General features: G+C 42.7%; 1 protein-coding gene across 7 annotated transcripts in view; it reads left to right on the top strand.

The window, feature by feature from the left end:
- Nucleotides 1–10,345, top strand: part of MBNL3 (muscleblind like splicing regulator 3) — a 92,545-nt gene extending 82,200 nt beyond the window's left edge. For 6 of the 7 annotated variants that reach the window (XR_001920401.2, XR_001920400.2, XM_018070709.2 and 3 more), the window contains 2 exons: nucleotides 1,380–1,453; nucleotides 2,651–10,345. Coding sequence is in view for 5 of the 7 variants with exons in the window: in XM_018070709.2 (XP_017926198.1) it covers nucleotides 1,380–1,436 (57 nt within the window). In the remaining 2 variants the exon portion in view is untranslated. The remainder of the gene's footprint in view (nucleotides 1–1,379; nucleotides 1,454–2,650) is intronic. The other variant, XM_008930701.3, reaches the window with a different exon arrangement.
- The last annotated feature ends 2,413 nt before the right edge of the window (nucleotides 10,346–12,758 follow it).

Here is a 12,758-nt window from a genome sequence, read left to right as displayed (position 1 = left end):
GATCCCGTGCGGGGTCGAGCATCGTCCCGACCCGCTCGGCGCAGGCTCGGGTGTGCAGAGGCAGCGTGTGCGTGTGTGTGTGCGTGTGTGCCTCTGGGGATCGGTGAGGGGCCGGTCCTGCCGTGTGTGGGATGGGCAGCAAGCCCAGCTGGAGCGTAGGGATGGGCGATTGGCAGGGATGCAGGCTCTTCTCCGAAAACATACCTCCCCCCAGGTCCTCAAAACATGGGCTGTAAAACTCCCGAGCGTAACTGGCGCGCAAGACGTGTGGCACTTCTGCTTTCAGTCTCAAGCAGAAATACCACCCTGAGCATCCTTCCCTGTGGTATTTTGGCATGTCCTCTCCTGGCTGGAAAGTGGAAGTGGAAACACAAAGTGGCCTCCCCCCACTACAAAATTGGACTCTAAAAACTACAAAAAAATCTCCAAACAACCAAAACCAAAAAATCGGGGACGAGGTTGTGAAGTCTAAAGTTTTTTTACACCGGTAGCATTGTCACCCATCCCTACAGAAATGACTCTGGATGTGCAGTACGTGCTGTCGTAGCACTGCCATAAGTGTACAGGATTCCGTGCATGTCTGCCGAGCCATAATTCTCTCCAAAACTTTCCTCTGAAGACACTGAGTGTGATGGCTGCTTCCGCACCAGTCCTGAACTGTATATACACAACTTGTCCTAGTGATGCTTCCTGACAATTCGGTGTGCCACAACTTTTTCGCATTTAGACCAGAGGCATTTCAAACACTTTTGTTTATTTTTCCCCCAGTACTTATTCTAGCATTTTTATTTGTCATGCTCTCGGGTTTAGAGCTATTGCAAAGGAATCGGGGTGTCACTTTGCTCTGTAGGAGGCTCTTAGCCACGCCGAATGCCAGTAATATCTCCAGGGGCATCCTTTAGTCTTTTGCTAGCATGAGGTCACGAGGCTTTCAGTTTGAGTTTTGCCTGTATGAGTCCTAGGCAGTGCATTACTGCTCAGAGTAGGAATTGCCAGTCTTTTTCCGTGCTTTGTTGTTATTTTCAGGTAGAGCAGGTCTTACTCTGACTCGTATTGGTCATGAGAAGAAAGTAGAAATTCCTGTGAAGTGTTACTCTGTGGCTCTATGAGTCTTGTTTCAGCCAGATAGTCTAAGGGCATTTCTGTCTTGTAGTCTATGGAGTCAAAATCTCAGTACAATCACCATGTACTCCACAGGGCATCAGAAGTGGTGCAGCTATGTTGTACTTAAATGTATAGCAAAATAAAGACTTTTTGGGAATGAATCCTGTTTTATAAGACACTGACGTACTTACTAACTTGATACTGAAGAGAGAATGAACAGACCAATCTCAAGACAGTGTTTTAATGTGTTGTGTTCTTTGTTTTTTTTGCTGTAGATATCCCAGTTATCAGTAGATGAACTGAGTAGCAGCATGTTTGTTTCACAGATGTAGAAGTTCCCGATAGAACAGTAAGTTCCTTTTTGGTATTTCTCTTTGTGGTGGATTGCTTTGTACACAGGCACTGCATCCCCCAAAGTGGGGCTGGCTCAGGCAGAAGGACTGAGCCCATGGCACCCCAGTGGCTTCATGCTCTGCTGACTCAACAGGAATTCAACAGCTGCAGCACAGATACGGACCAGCCCCATGGTTTAAAATGAACAATCTTTCTTGTGTCTGAAATACCTGTTTTGTGGTGTTCACAACCTCCCTCAGTGCATCCCCCGGGTCCAAGGGCTGTGTTTACAGGTTGCTCTTGCTCTGCATGGCTCCCAGCTGCCTGCAGATGCCTCAGGGATTTGCAATGTTGGTGGCAAAGCGTGCTCTGGTAATGAGTCAGCTGAAAAGGTGTAACTTCTCTTTTGCTCCTAGTGACATTTCCTTTCCTGGGGTAAGCAGGATTGGGTCAGCAGCAGTTACTGTGCATCTGCAAGGCCGGCTTGGCCTGAGCAGAGCTCTGCTATTCAGCTGCAGTGAGGGTCTGGCTCATGGTGGGTTTAAGACCAGGATGGATGCCACAAGCAACATAGTCTTCATCCTACCTGCAGATCCTGGGCTTCCCTAAGCTGCTAGTTTCCTCTGGTAGCCAGGTCCTGGTAGCGTAACTCTGCAGGAGACAAGTGTTGGTTCTTTCAGGGAAGTATTTTCACAAGTACATCCCAAGAGAGACCATTTGCTCCCAGAAGAGGGTCCCCTGAGCACAGGGTTTCTGTGTCTGTGTTTTGTTTCTGGGCCCAGTTTGCCTTTGACTCGTGGCTCCTTAGGATCAGATTTAATGTGACTGTCTGAAGGAAACAAGAGCTAACAGGGATCAGGGATTCCTTCGGCCCTCTCCTTAGTCACTCTACCTGGCATCCTGTCCAAAAATCAGACTACTATTTGCCCACCTTCCTCTTTCACTATTTGTCTTGTCAGTGTGCGTGAAGTTCATGGGAAAGGGAAAGCCCTAACAGCAGATTTAAGAGGATGCCAAGTGTGTTATTAGCAATTTCACTCTATGTCAGAAAATTAACGCAATAAAATGTTTTCTCTCTGCAACATACTAATGACAACCTCTTGGGCAATGCAGTGAGGATGTAAATGTATCTTCTTAGAGTGACACTTAAAATATAGATGTATTGACTTCTCACTCTTTCTTTGTTGTTGTTGTTTTTTTCTTTTCCCTGCAGCAGACCATGTTGAAATTCTGAACAGTAAAATTATGGAGCACCAGGACTTCTTGGTGGGAAGCTGCGCATGGCCTTTCTGTATATATCCCCTCCTCCCTCTATCGTTCTCTACCACCTCTACAGTAAGCCTGTTGCAGCCTACATGTTAACCAAAAACTGATCAATGGGAATGTCAAAAAAAAAAGAAAAAAAAAAGCACTATAGAAACAATTAACAAACAGCGCTCTGTTATATGAGATATACAAGTAGGAAATTATAATAGACTTTTATAACACATTACTTTAACACACTTAATCATTTTATGACTACCATCCTGATAAGTGCATCTGCACAGCGGACTGTTGGTTTACTGTATACTATCGATGGATAAATGTTTGTCTTGTTTTTAAAGTGTTATCTTACTGTTTTGTTTACATCATAGTCTATTGATTTGTTTTAAAGTGTACATCATTATCAAGTATACTCAATACCATTTTTTCATTATTGTTATGTCTTAAGTTTTCATATACTGTAGGTTTTATGGGGTTTTGTTTGTTTTTTACTAAAAATGTTATTGTGGGAAACAGGAATTATGTGCTTGAAAAACATGACACAGGAATGTTCTGCCCTTTGCTGGATTTTGCTGTTAATGTCAGCTAAAGTTGCTTGTGTTAAATGTTCCTTTTATCATTTAAAATTTGCCTTCAAATAGTCTCCAAATTTTTAGTACAAGTGATATGAAAGGACAGCTGTCATTTTAGTCCAGCTCAGGGTATTCCTTTCAGTACAGTGAGCTGATTCTGGAAACTTTTGGAAAAAAAAAAAAATACACCACAAAACCCCAGGCTCAGTAAGGGGACAGGAACAATTTGCTCAGACAGGGGAAAGCATCAAGGGATTTCTGCAGCTCTGTTGTCCATTGAAGTGCATTCTCAGCTGAACACGGCGCACAATCTCTCTCGCTGTTCTCATGGTGCAGTCAAAACAAACAACAGAAAAAAGGTGGTGATGTGAGACAGCTTCAGTTGGGCAAAACCTCATTGCGTTGGAGAGGAGCAGATGCCATCCTTTAGTTGGAGTGGGCCCAGAGCCACGGCTCAGCCCAGGCTGGGCAGTACCAAGCCCTGGGGCTTGTCTCCACCAAGCGTGCTGAAACATTTCGGCCTGAAATCTCCTGTGTCTCTTCTTCAGATTTTGTCAGCATGCACCATTTATTTAATCACCATTTTCCATAAGTGGGTGATATTTTTCCTCCGTGATCTCTGGCCCTTTAAAGCAAACACAGCAGTAACAAAGCAGGAAAAAGCTCGGCATAAGCTTTCTGCCGTAGATAAACATTTGTCTCAATGGAGCTCCTGTAGGTCAGTGGATGTATTTTGGCACCTTCTACTTGATCAAGAGCAATGTTTGCTGCACAACAAGGGCTAGTTCTCAATACCTCCTTTTCATACGCACGAATTAAACCATTTCAGCCCATGCACCCTGGACGGCCCAGCCTGTCGTTATGCTGCGTTGCTGAACAATCTGGCTGCAGAATGCATTTTGGTTGAGGATACCACCAAATTCATCCCTGTCATAGCTCTACAGTATCATTGGCATTATGGAAGAAATGGATTTGCTGCTGTAAATCCACAAACTCCATGCAAGGAGAAAGAGAATTGTCATTGAAACCAAGCAAGAGGCCAACTCCCAGTGTTTGGAGGGCGGCTGACCCTGAGCTCACAGTGATCCTGTAGAGTGCCAAATTCTGTCGACCACATTTTCTCCTCTTTTTCAAATTCTTTGTCCTGATTAGAGGTTTTCCTTGCCCCGTCTCCTCCAGTGTGAGCTCAGATAGTTTGCTAGATATGTATCTCCATGGGCCACAAGTGATAGAGGGCCATTTAGGGTGCACCCTGTGTGCCCCAGAGCAGGCTCTGACCATCTGCCTGTGGAGACTCATTCATAACATGAACCTTTGAAGAGCCCAGCTCAGAAAGGCCTTGAGCCAGAAGGAATCTCTCTGTTCACTTCAGCAGACTTTGAACCAAACCCTGAGAGAGAGGGGGGGAAAAAGCATGCCCCCAAGACCTCCTCTTGGACCCATTGTTTTGACAGTCGCTTGTGTCTGTAGATGTTCCCCAGCCATCTGCGCTCACAAGCAGCCTGAAATCAATGACTCTCATTTGTATTGGCAACCACATACCTGTTCTTTTCACCACTGAGTTTCTGTTTCCCAAAACCATAACATTGTTAGTGGAAAAAGTGGATTTGAGTACTTCCTGTTTGAAATTATTTGTGTATCAAAAATGGGTTTTGCACAACCTGTGCCAGTGCCTCAACAAAGAACAGAGCTGATCTTCTTAAGCCAGAAAGGATGCATTCAAGCTTGTATGGCTTTATGAGTTCAAGGAGGTTGAAATTTTTTCAGTGCTAAATGGATTTTTGTATATCTTGACACTTTGATGTAACCTCCTGTTTTATTTATCGACTTAAACATCTGGCATAGATGTGCATAGAATGTAAACCTAGAATACAGCTGTTTTCATGTCACATTTAAAGCACTGAAAAAAAAGCGCGTTTAAGGATTATTTTTTATTAAAGAGGTCCAATGAGGGATGTTCAGGGTAGTTATATTAGGTGCCACAACAGTTTTTATATTGCTGGCAAATTTAGTGTTAATTTGTAAATGAGTTTAAGGAAAGAAAAGCTTGAAGCACTAAACTTCACCAAATTCAAAACAATCTCGGCAAAAATGCCATTTTGAGGTAGCACTATTTAAACTAGTTGTGCAATGACTTGCTCTAATTTTCTTTGTTCAAGAAAGAAAAGAAAAAAAAAACAGTCGCCAGACTATAAATTTCCTAAATAGACTATTACAAAGTCACAGAGCTAGTTAGTGACTCTAAACAAATGTCATAAAAGCATGAATATCATCCTTTATTTGACAAGAGATGTATGTAAGTTTGTTTAAATCGATATAATTTTAGTGACATTTTTATAAGCTTCCCACTTTCCATGAACCTATATTTTTTATTTATCCAAAGTTATTTCTCTTTGTCCATTTCTCTCAGCCTTATGCAAACAATATGCAAGAAATGCTGAAACTTGGATAAAACGGGTCATGCAGAGGGAAAATGAAAGCTGAGATTGATCATTTTCACGAGAAAAGGTTGTTAGTAGTTTCAATAAAAAGTACTACTACTAAACTGTAACATAAGCAGACAATAAAAGAGGGATTTAAAATAAAATGGATTCATAAAACTATTAAGATTATTTTTGTTAAATACAGTGTTTTTAGTAATTTGGAACATGATTTCACAATCAGCCGTGTTTTTTAGTTGGAAATTTCTAGCTGATGATTTTTGACTGTGTATTTTTGCATCGCAATGTTCTAGAAACCATTACCTCCCTTGGCCAGCCCGCGCGGGCCCCCTTCCCGAGCACTCCGACGCGCTTCCCCTCCCTGCCATCCTTCCTCGCTGTCCCGCGCCGTGCTCGGAGTGTTCCTGAAGGGCAGCACGGCCGGGCTGGCCGCCGACCGCAGGTATTCCGGGTTCCCAGGGTGGGTCCTCCCGGCGCGTGTGCCGGTGGACATCCCGCCGGAGCCGGGACCCCCGCGGAGGCGGCGCTGGAGATGGGTGTGTGTCGTGGGCGCAGTGGCCGGAGGAGGAGACGCGTGTGCCGGCGGGATGTCGAGATGTCCCCTCCGCCCCGCGGGCCGTGGCTGGCGCGGTAGAGTAGCTCTAGGACACGCGGGTACACAACGATTGAGAAACTGGAGTCCTCGTTTTGTTTATCCCTTGTACATTTCACAGACATGAAAATTGAAAAAGGTGAAATTTATGAGGAAAATCTAATTTCCCATTCCTGTTGAATGGATTTAGTTTGATATTGACCTGATTTTACCATGTGCCTGTTGAAGGCCTTAGAGTATATACTGTATGTTAAAGACTGTAATAACTTTAAAAAAAAAATAGTTGATAGCCTAATCCAAATGTAAATAGAGCTACAACACATTGTTACTAGGCTACAACACATTAATTCATGTCATATATTTTCATTTCTCTATCATTAGTTTTTAAGGTTTTCATTATTGCTTTTTTTGATATCTTTAGTAACTAATGAATTTAATTTTGAAGGAGAGTTAGAGAAAGTTTAAAATTTTTAATACATGTATTCAGCCCATTTAGTTATATTCTAAACCAACACTGAAGCATGGTAAGGTATAGAATACAGTCCATAACTAGTTTGTATAGTTTACAGTTTAAGAACAAAATTAACTTTGTATGTAACTCCTACAATGATAGATTCATTGTTAACTAATTATATTAAGTTGTTGTTGCTATGGCAACAAAACTACAACATGGCTACCTTTGTATACATTATTTGTGAAATTTTCACATGTAAATTAAAAGTGATGTGTAACAGTATGAGCTTGTTAAAGGTACAGTTCGATACTGTCAGATAAAGATATGATTGAATATTTTTAAAATCCCAAAGTCCCATGTGAACGCTGAATTTGTGTCTTTAAGGTCACTTTTTCAGTCAAGAAGTTTACAACACATGGATTTAGAGTCAGGTTTTATAGCTTGTAGAAATTGTTGTGTGGCAAGGGTTATTCCACAGTATTTTCACTTCGGAAACATGGCAGCCTGTATTTACAACGTAGTGACCGGTCTTGCTTTCATTTCACATTCATTCACACAGTGGAAATTCAGAATTAATCCGTTTCAGTACTGTAGCTTTGCCTGCAATTTTCTTTTTCTCCAGAAATTGAGCAGTCACATGATTACGTTATGATCAGGGCTAAATAATTACACATATAACTATTTTAATACTAATTTATATTAGCAAAAACTGTACATAAGAAAAAAAAATATTGTGGAATGACCCCGTAACAGTGTTGAAGATACAAATATGCTGCAGTTAAACTGATTCAGTTAGTGTACGAATGTGTGAGACACACCTTTTTTGCACTTATGTACATAGTCCACGAAAGAAATCCTTGGAACTTATTTTGAATATAAAAAGTCTGTAATAATACAGGAAAAGTTTGTAAAAGAGATAGGTATTACTAAGGCTTTGAAAAGGAGGAGTTTTTTGCTATAAAACTTATCTGAAAGCATGATGTTGCTTTGCTGTTGTAAAAGCTTTGTAGTTTGCCATAGCTTATTATACAGCAGACTGATAACAGGTCAGCTCCAACCTGCAGCACAGAGAATGGGAAACAGTGTGGAATTAATTAGTAAGGTCACTAGCAAAGATTCAAATTACTTTTTTTAATCAGCCTACATTTTCAAACACACCCCAGGTCATGTTTCTGATAGGTTGTGTTCTCGGTGAATCCTATTAGGACCGCTAGGTCCATGGCAGCACACACACATTTTTCCTAGCACCTAATCCTATTTCTTGCTGGAACTGTTTGTCTGTGGGAGGTGACTGTCATTGTGGCGAGTGTTTTAAATCCCAGCAGGAATTTGAGATGTCACAACTTACTGATTTCTCTTTTTTAACCTTTTGGTGCGAGGTATCAAAATGGAAGGGACTGGTGAGCAGTGGATGGACAGGGATGGATTGGGATTGTCTGGGGCCAGTTCCCTCTGCTGTTCAACAGCCGTGGTGTTCCTCTGAGAGGCACACAGCAGTGCTGCCAGTGGCGCTGCTGGGTGGTGTTGGGACAGGGAGGTGGAGGCTGATGGCAGTGTGGCCACTGGATGCTCCAGGCTGGGGTTAACAAGCCCCTTTGAGTTGCTACCACCCCCAGCTGTGGGCCCCCAGCCCAGCCTGCTGAGCAGCCTCGTGCTCCTGTTTGTGTTGGTACTGCCGGGGCTCTGCAGTACCAGGGGATTTTGAAGAAGCTGAAGCGCCTCTGTTGACCCATTTATTTTTGATTGGAACAAGTTCAGGTTTTTGTTGGATTTTTTTAAATTTTTTTTTATTTTTTGGCAAAACGCAAGTCCCAGTTTTGCTACAGAAAAGTCGCTGGTTTTGTCCTGAGGCTGGTTTTGACTTAAGCAATGAACTGAGTCCTCCAGAGCAGAGCCAGTGGATGGTGGCACCCGATGTCACTGTCTCCCTTTTCCCACCCGCCCCAGGGTTGGTGGCTGAGCTGTCACTGCCAAGTGCAAGACCCACTCTTCAGCCAGCACTCCTGGCACCTCGGAGGTTCCTGTCTCCTGGCGATGCCAACCCTCACTGCACCACGGGGTTGTGTTGGTGAGTGGTTTGTTGAGTCAGAGTCGTGACATCGTGCAGCCCCGGGGTCTTTAAAACAGGGAAAAATCGGATGTTGCCTCTCTTTGTGGTGTTGTGATAACCTAGATTTTAATACAAAATAATCAGATAGTTCTACCCCCGTGTTATTAAGGCTTCCCTTTGCTGTAATCAATTTCTGTAATCAAGCTCTTTCTCATTTCTAGGATCGTGAGAGAAAAATATTTTGCACTATGCGAAATGAATCATAGCTGGTCAGACTTCGTTGGGGTATGAGCATGATCATGATAACACTGCTTAAATCTTTGCTAGTGATCTTTACTGACATCCTCTATCATCAAAAATAACTCTATCTGCCTCTCAGAGGAGATATTTAAACATGCAAAAATAACACAACTCTTAAATAAAATGAAGTTATTTTTCCAGACACACAACAGAGAGAATTACCTGACACCGAATTACAAGGTTCCAGTTCTTTATTACTGTACACAGATGCTATTTGATAGTGGTGGAAGCCAAATGATTTTGTTGCCATGGCTTTTGTATCCTAGCAGATGAGGGGATGATAAGACCATTCTTAGATTGGATTATGGGATTTTTTTTTTTTCTTTCCGATTAGCTTTGGTTTTATTATATTTTTATTTTAGATCATGAAAATGAACCAACTCCCCACCCTTTATTATATCACCTGACAACAGGTCACTATTTTTTTTTATAAATAGAGAATTGTATTTTAGGCAATCACTAAAATCAAAGAGAGAATGTTCTCCTAAATTGTTAATTTTTAATTTAAATATATAAAAACATTTATACTGTACTGTGTAAAGTAGATCTTTGAAGCACATTCTTCTTTTCATAGGCATTTCTGGTAAAACAAAGTAAGGGAAACATTAGATATCAATTTAATGGTATAGTTTAGAAAATATATACAAATGATTACACTTAGCCCTGTGGAATTGTAAGAAATTAAAATATCATCGGATCCAGACAGGCGTAGGTTAATGCAATATTTCAGTTCCATAACACGATAGTTCATTCCCTCAACTGCTACCAACAGGGTGTACGCTTTGAATTTATTTTTCTTTTTGCCACATTATATTGCTGTAGTGCTTGTACGTGCTTTAGAAATGTGCATAATGCTACTCATTTTAGTATGTTACTTCTATATTGTTATTGTTTATTTTTTGATCTTTTAATAAAGTGTATAAAATTCTTGGTTATGTTTTTTATGGATCCATATCTACACATTAATAGGAGTTTACTTTAAAAACTTTTCAAGTTCCAGTTTATTAGTCCCAAACTTCAAAGATTCTGATGTAAAAATAATAACTAATGAATTTGATTCAATGTTGTATCTAAAGTGTAGATCAACAGAATAAATTTCTTTCCAGAAAATACCTTCAGTATTTTGAATTCTGTAGCCAGTGCCTCCTTTTTACCGGATGCATTCGGCCTATCATATTAAAGTTACTAACACAAGACAGACATTTGTATTTTAGAAAAATAAAAAGTAAAACTTTCCAGATGCTGCCTTTTGGTTTCTCTCGTGCCTTAGACCTTTGGAGACACATGTGATGTGGTCTACTTGGTTTGTATTTTTCCATGCTTCCTTTCTGACCCTGTCTGTGATGTGATTAGAGAGGAGATCAGAGCTGTGCGTTTGAAGATAACCATGAAGAATAAATCGACCACCATTCAAAGGCCTACAGCTTTTGTAGCACAGTGATGTGTGTATTAATTTTTCTCTTTCAGCATTTGTGTCAGATACCGTTTTGAATGTCCCAGTGCAATAACACAACAGTAACCTCCCTTTGGCAGCGGCCTGGATTCCCCAGCTCTCTTCCAAGTGTCCAGCTTATCCCGGGCCGCATGGCCGGGCTCGCGCCTCCAGCCGGCACAGGCTGGGAGAGCCTCTCACCATGGTCTGGAGCAACCACAACTGAGCTTGACCTAGACTGCTCCAAGAGACAGTTGCTTCTTGACAAGCTTGTTTGTCCTTTTCTGTAGTGTTGCATAGATTCAGAGGTAAGAAAACTGCTCAAGGGGGTTGCTACCTTTTGCCAATAGAATTGCGTAAAAGGGGGCTTCTACCCTTCAGCTGGCTTGAGATCACCACTTGCTCTGTAGAGGCTTAAAGCTGGAGGCACCAAGCTGGGGTGTGTGGCTGTGCTGGGCTGCAGTGTCCCTCTTCTCAAGGGTGGCAGAGGACAACGTCAGGAAGGCCCTGAGGATGCGAGTGACTGACCTCCTGTGACATCTGAGTGTTGGTCTGGGACACCAGGGTGATGGGTGAGCCCACATGGTGCTGCCAGAGGGGTCTGGTGCCAGCACGAAGGAGGGAAGTGCAGCATGCGGGGGGATCATTGGCCGTTTTCCTGAAGGAGTTAAAAAATCTGGCTCTTGGGAGTTTGGGGAGGGATTAGGAGTTTGAAAATCAGTGTTTCAGGGGATGTGGGTCCAGTAGAGCTCTCAAAGGAAGAGCAGTGCAGCAAGGAGGCACTGCTGGAGGAGGCTGGGCAGATGCTGCTCCTCAGCCTCAGTAGGACAAGCTACTGACTTTGAGAACAGACAGACTGAGCCCAGGACAAATTACGTAACTGCTGCTTTCTCATCAGCCTGTTCCCCTGACTTCTTGCAGGTTAATTGACTCCATTTGTGTGTCAAGGCCACTTAGAGCTTTCTTCTATAAATGACTCCTGCCTTGTCTGATGGCACAGTTAAATGTCTGAATTGTTGCTAAAACAAAAAAAAAAAGTAGAACTGAAACTTTTCTAGGCAGTGGGTGTTGTGGAAGGATGAGATCCTTCCTGAATGGTTTTTTGTGAGGTTTTTTTGCCAGCTTTGGTCCCGTTCACTTTCCTTACAGGGGGCTTGCAAGTGTTGCTTTCCTTGCAGCTGTGGGAAAAGCTGAGCCTTGGCTGCTTGGAGACACTGGCTCTGCTCAGGAGAAGCCTCCCCCACATGGAGGTTTGGGGGTGGGAGTCCCACAGTAGCACTGAAATTTGAGGGTAGCCCATTAGCAAGAGATTTTAAATTGTGTTTCAAGGGCAAACAGCATCCTTGGGCCAGGGATGTGGGATTTTACCTGGAGCCCATTTGCAGAAGTTTCGGGAGGAGCTGCTGCAAACTGTGTAATACATGGAGTTGGATTAAAGGATCTGAGCAAAACTATTCATGGTACTGTATTTACAGCATGTGTTATTTGGAAATCTTACAGCACCTAGCCCATTTATCTTCCTCCTCATTGGGACCTGTTTGTGCAGGAAAGCCAAATTTGATAAAAAAATCTCCATTTAGTTCTGGCTGTTGAAGCTTCAGTGGGAACCAAGGGAAAAATTCTATTTTTCAAGGCTTTCTCCACATTCAGATGGGCCTCTGTGGTCCAAAGCCAGTTTTTATTCAATGTGGACTTAGTAATGGATAAATAGATCACTTTGATCTATTTATTATGAGAAATTAAAGAATGGAGAAATGTTTGGCTAATCCCCAATGAGTTGTGGATCTAAAATATCCTCTCCAACACAAGAAGCCATTCACCCTCCCTGGGAGGGGTCACGTCAGAGTGCTTGGCAGTGTGAGGAACAGCCCCTTCCTTCCCTCTTGCTTGTGCTCTGGGCTGTTACTGCAGACAATGGACTGATGTGCCCAGTCCATGCCAACATAGGATCCCTGTGAATGGCCTGGGAGACTTCTCAGGTGTCTGTGGGCAGGGAGACCTGCACAGAGTCACAGGAAAAACTTGAAGTACATGGAGATTGGCTTGGACGAACAGATGCCCAGCAAGCTAGCTCTGTTGGGGTCCCAGCCAGGCTCAGGTCACTGGAAGGTGTTTGCTGCAAATGTCTTTGGCCTTTCCTCCCCATTTTGCCTTTTTCAGGGTGGCTCTGCCAATCTGTTTAGCAACCCTGTGCTTTGTCATCTGCCCCACTGCTCC

Source organism: Manacus vitellinus, unplaced genomic scaffold, assembly GCF_001715985.3.
Source record: "Manacus vitellinus isolate BGI_N305 unplaced genomic scaffold, ASM171598v3 scaffold_19_pilon, whole genome shotgun sequence".
Taxonomy (NCBI): Eukaryota; Metazoa; Chordata; class Aves; order Passeriformes; family Pipridae; genus Manacus; species Manacus vitellinus.
Note: the sequence above shows the minus strand (reverse complement) of the source record. Positions and strands in the feature narration are given on the sequence as shown.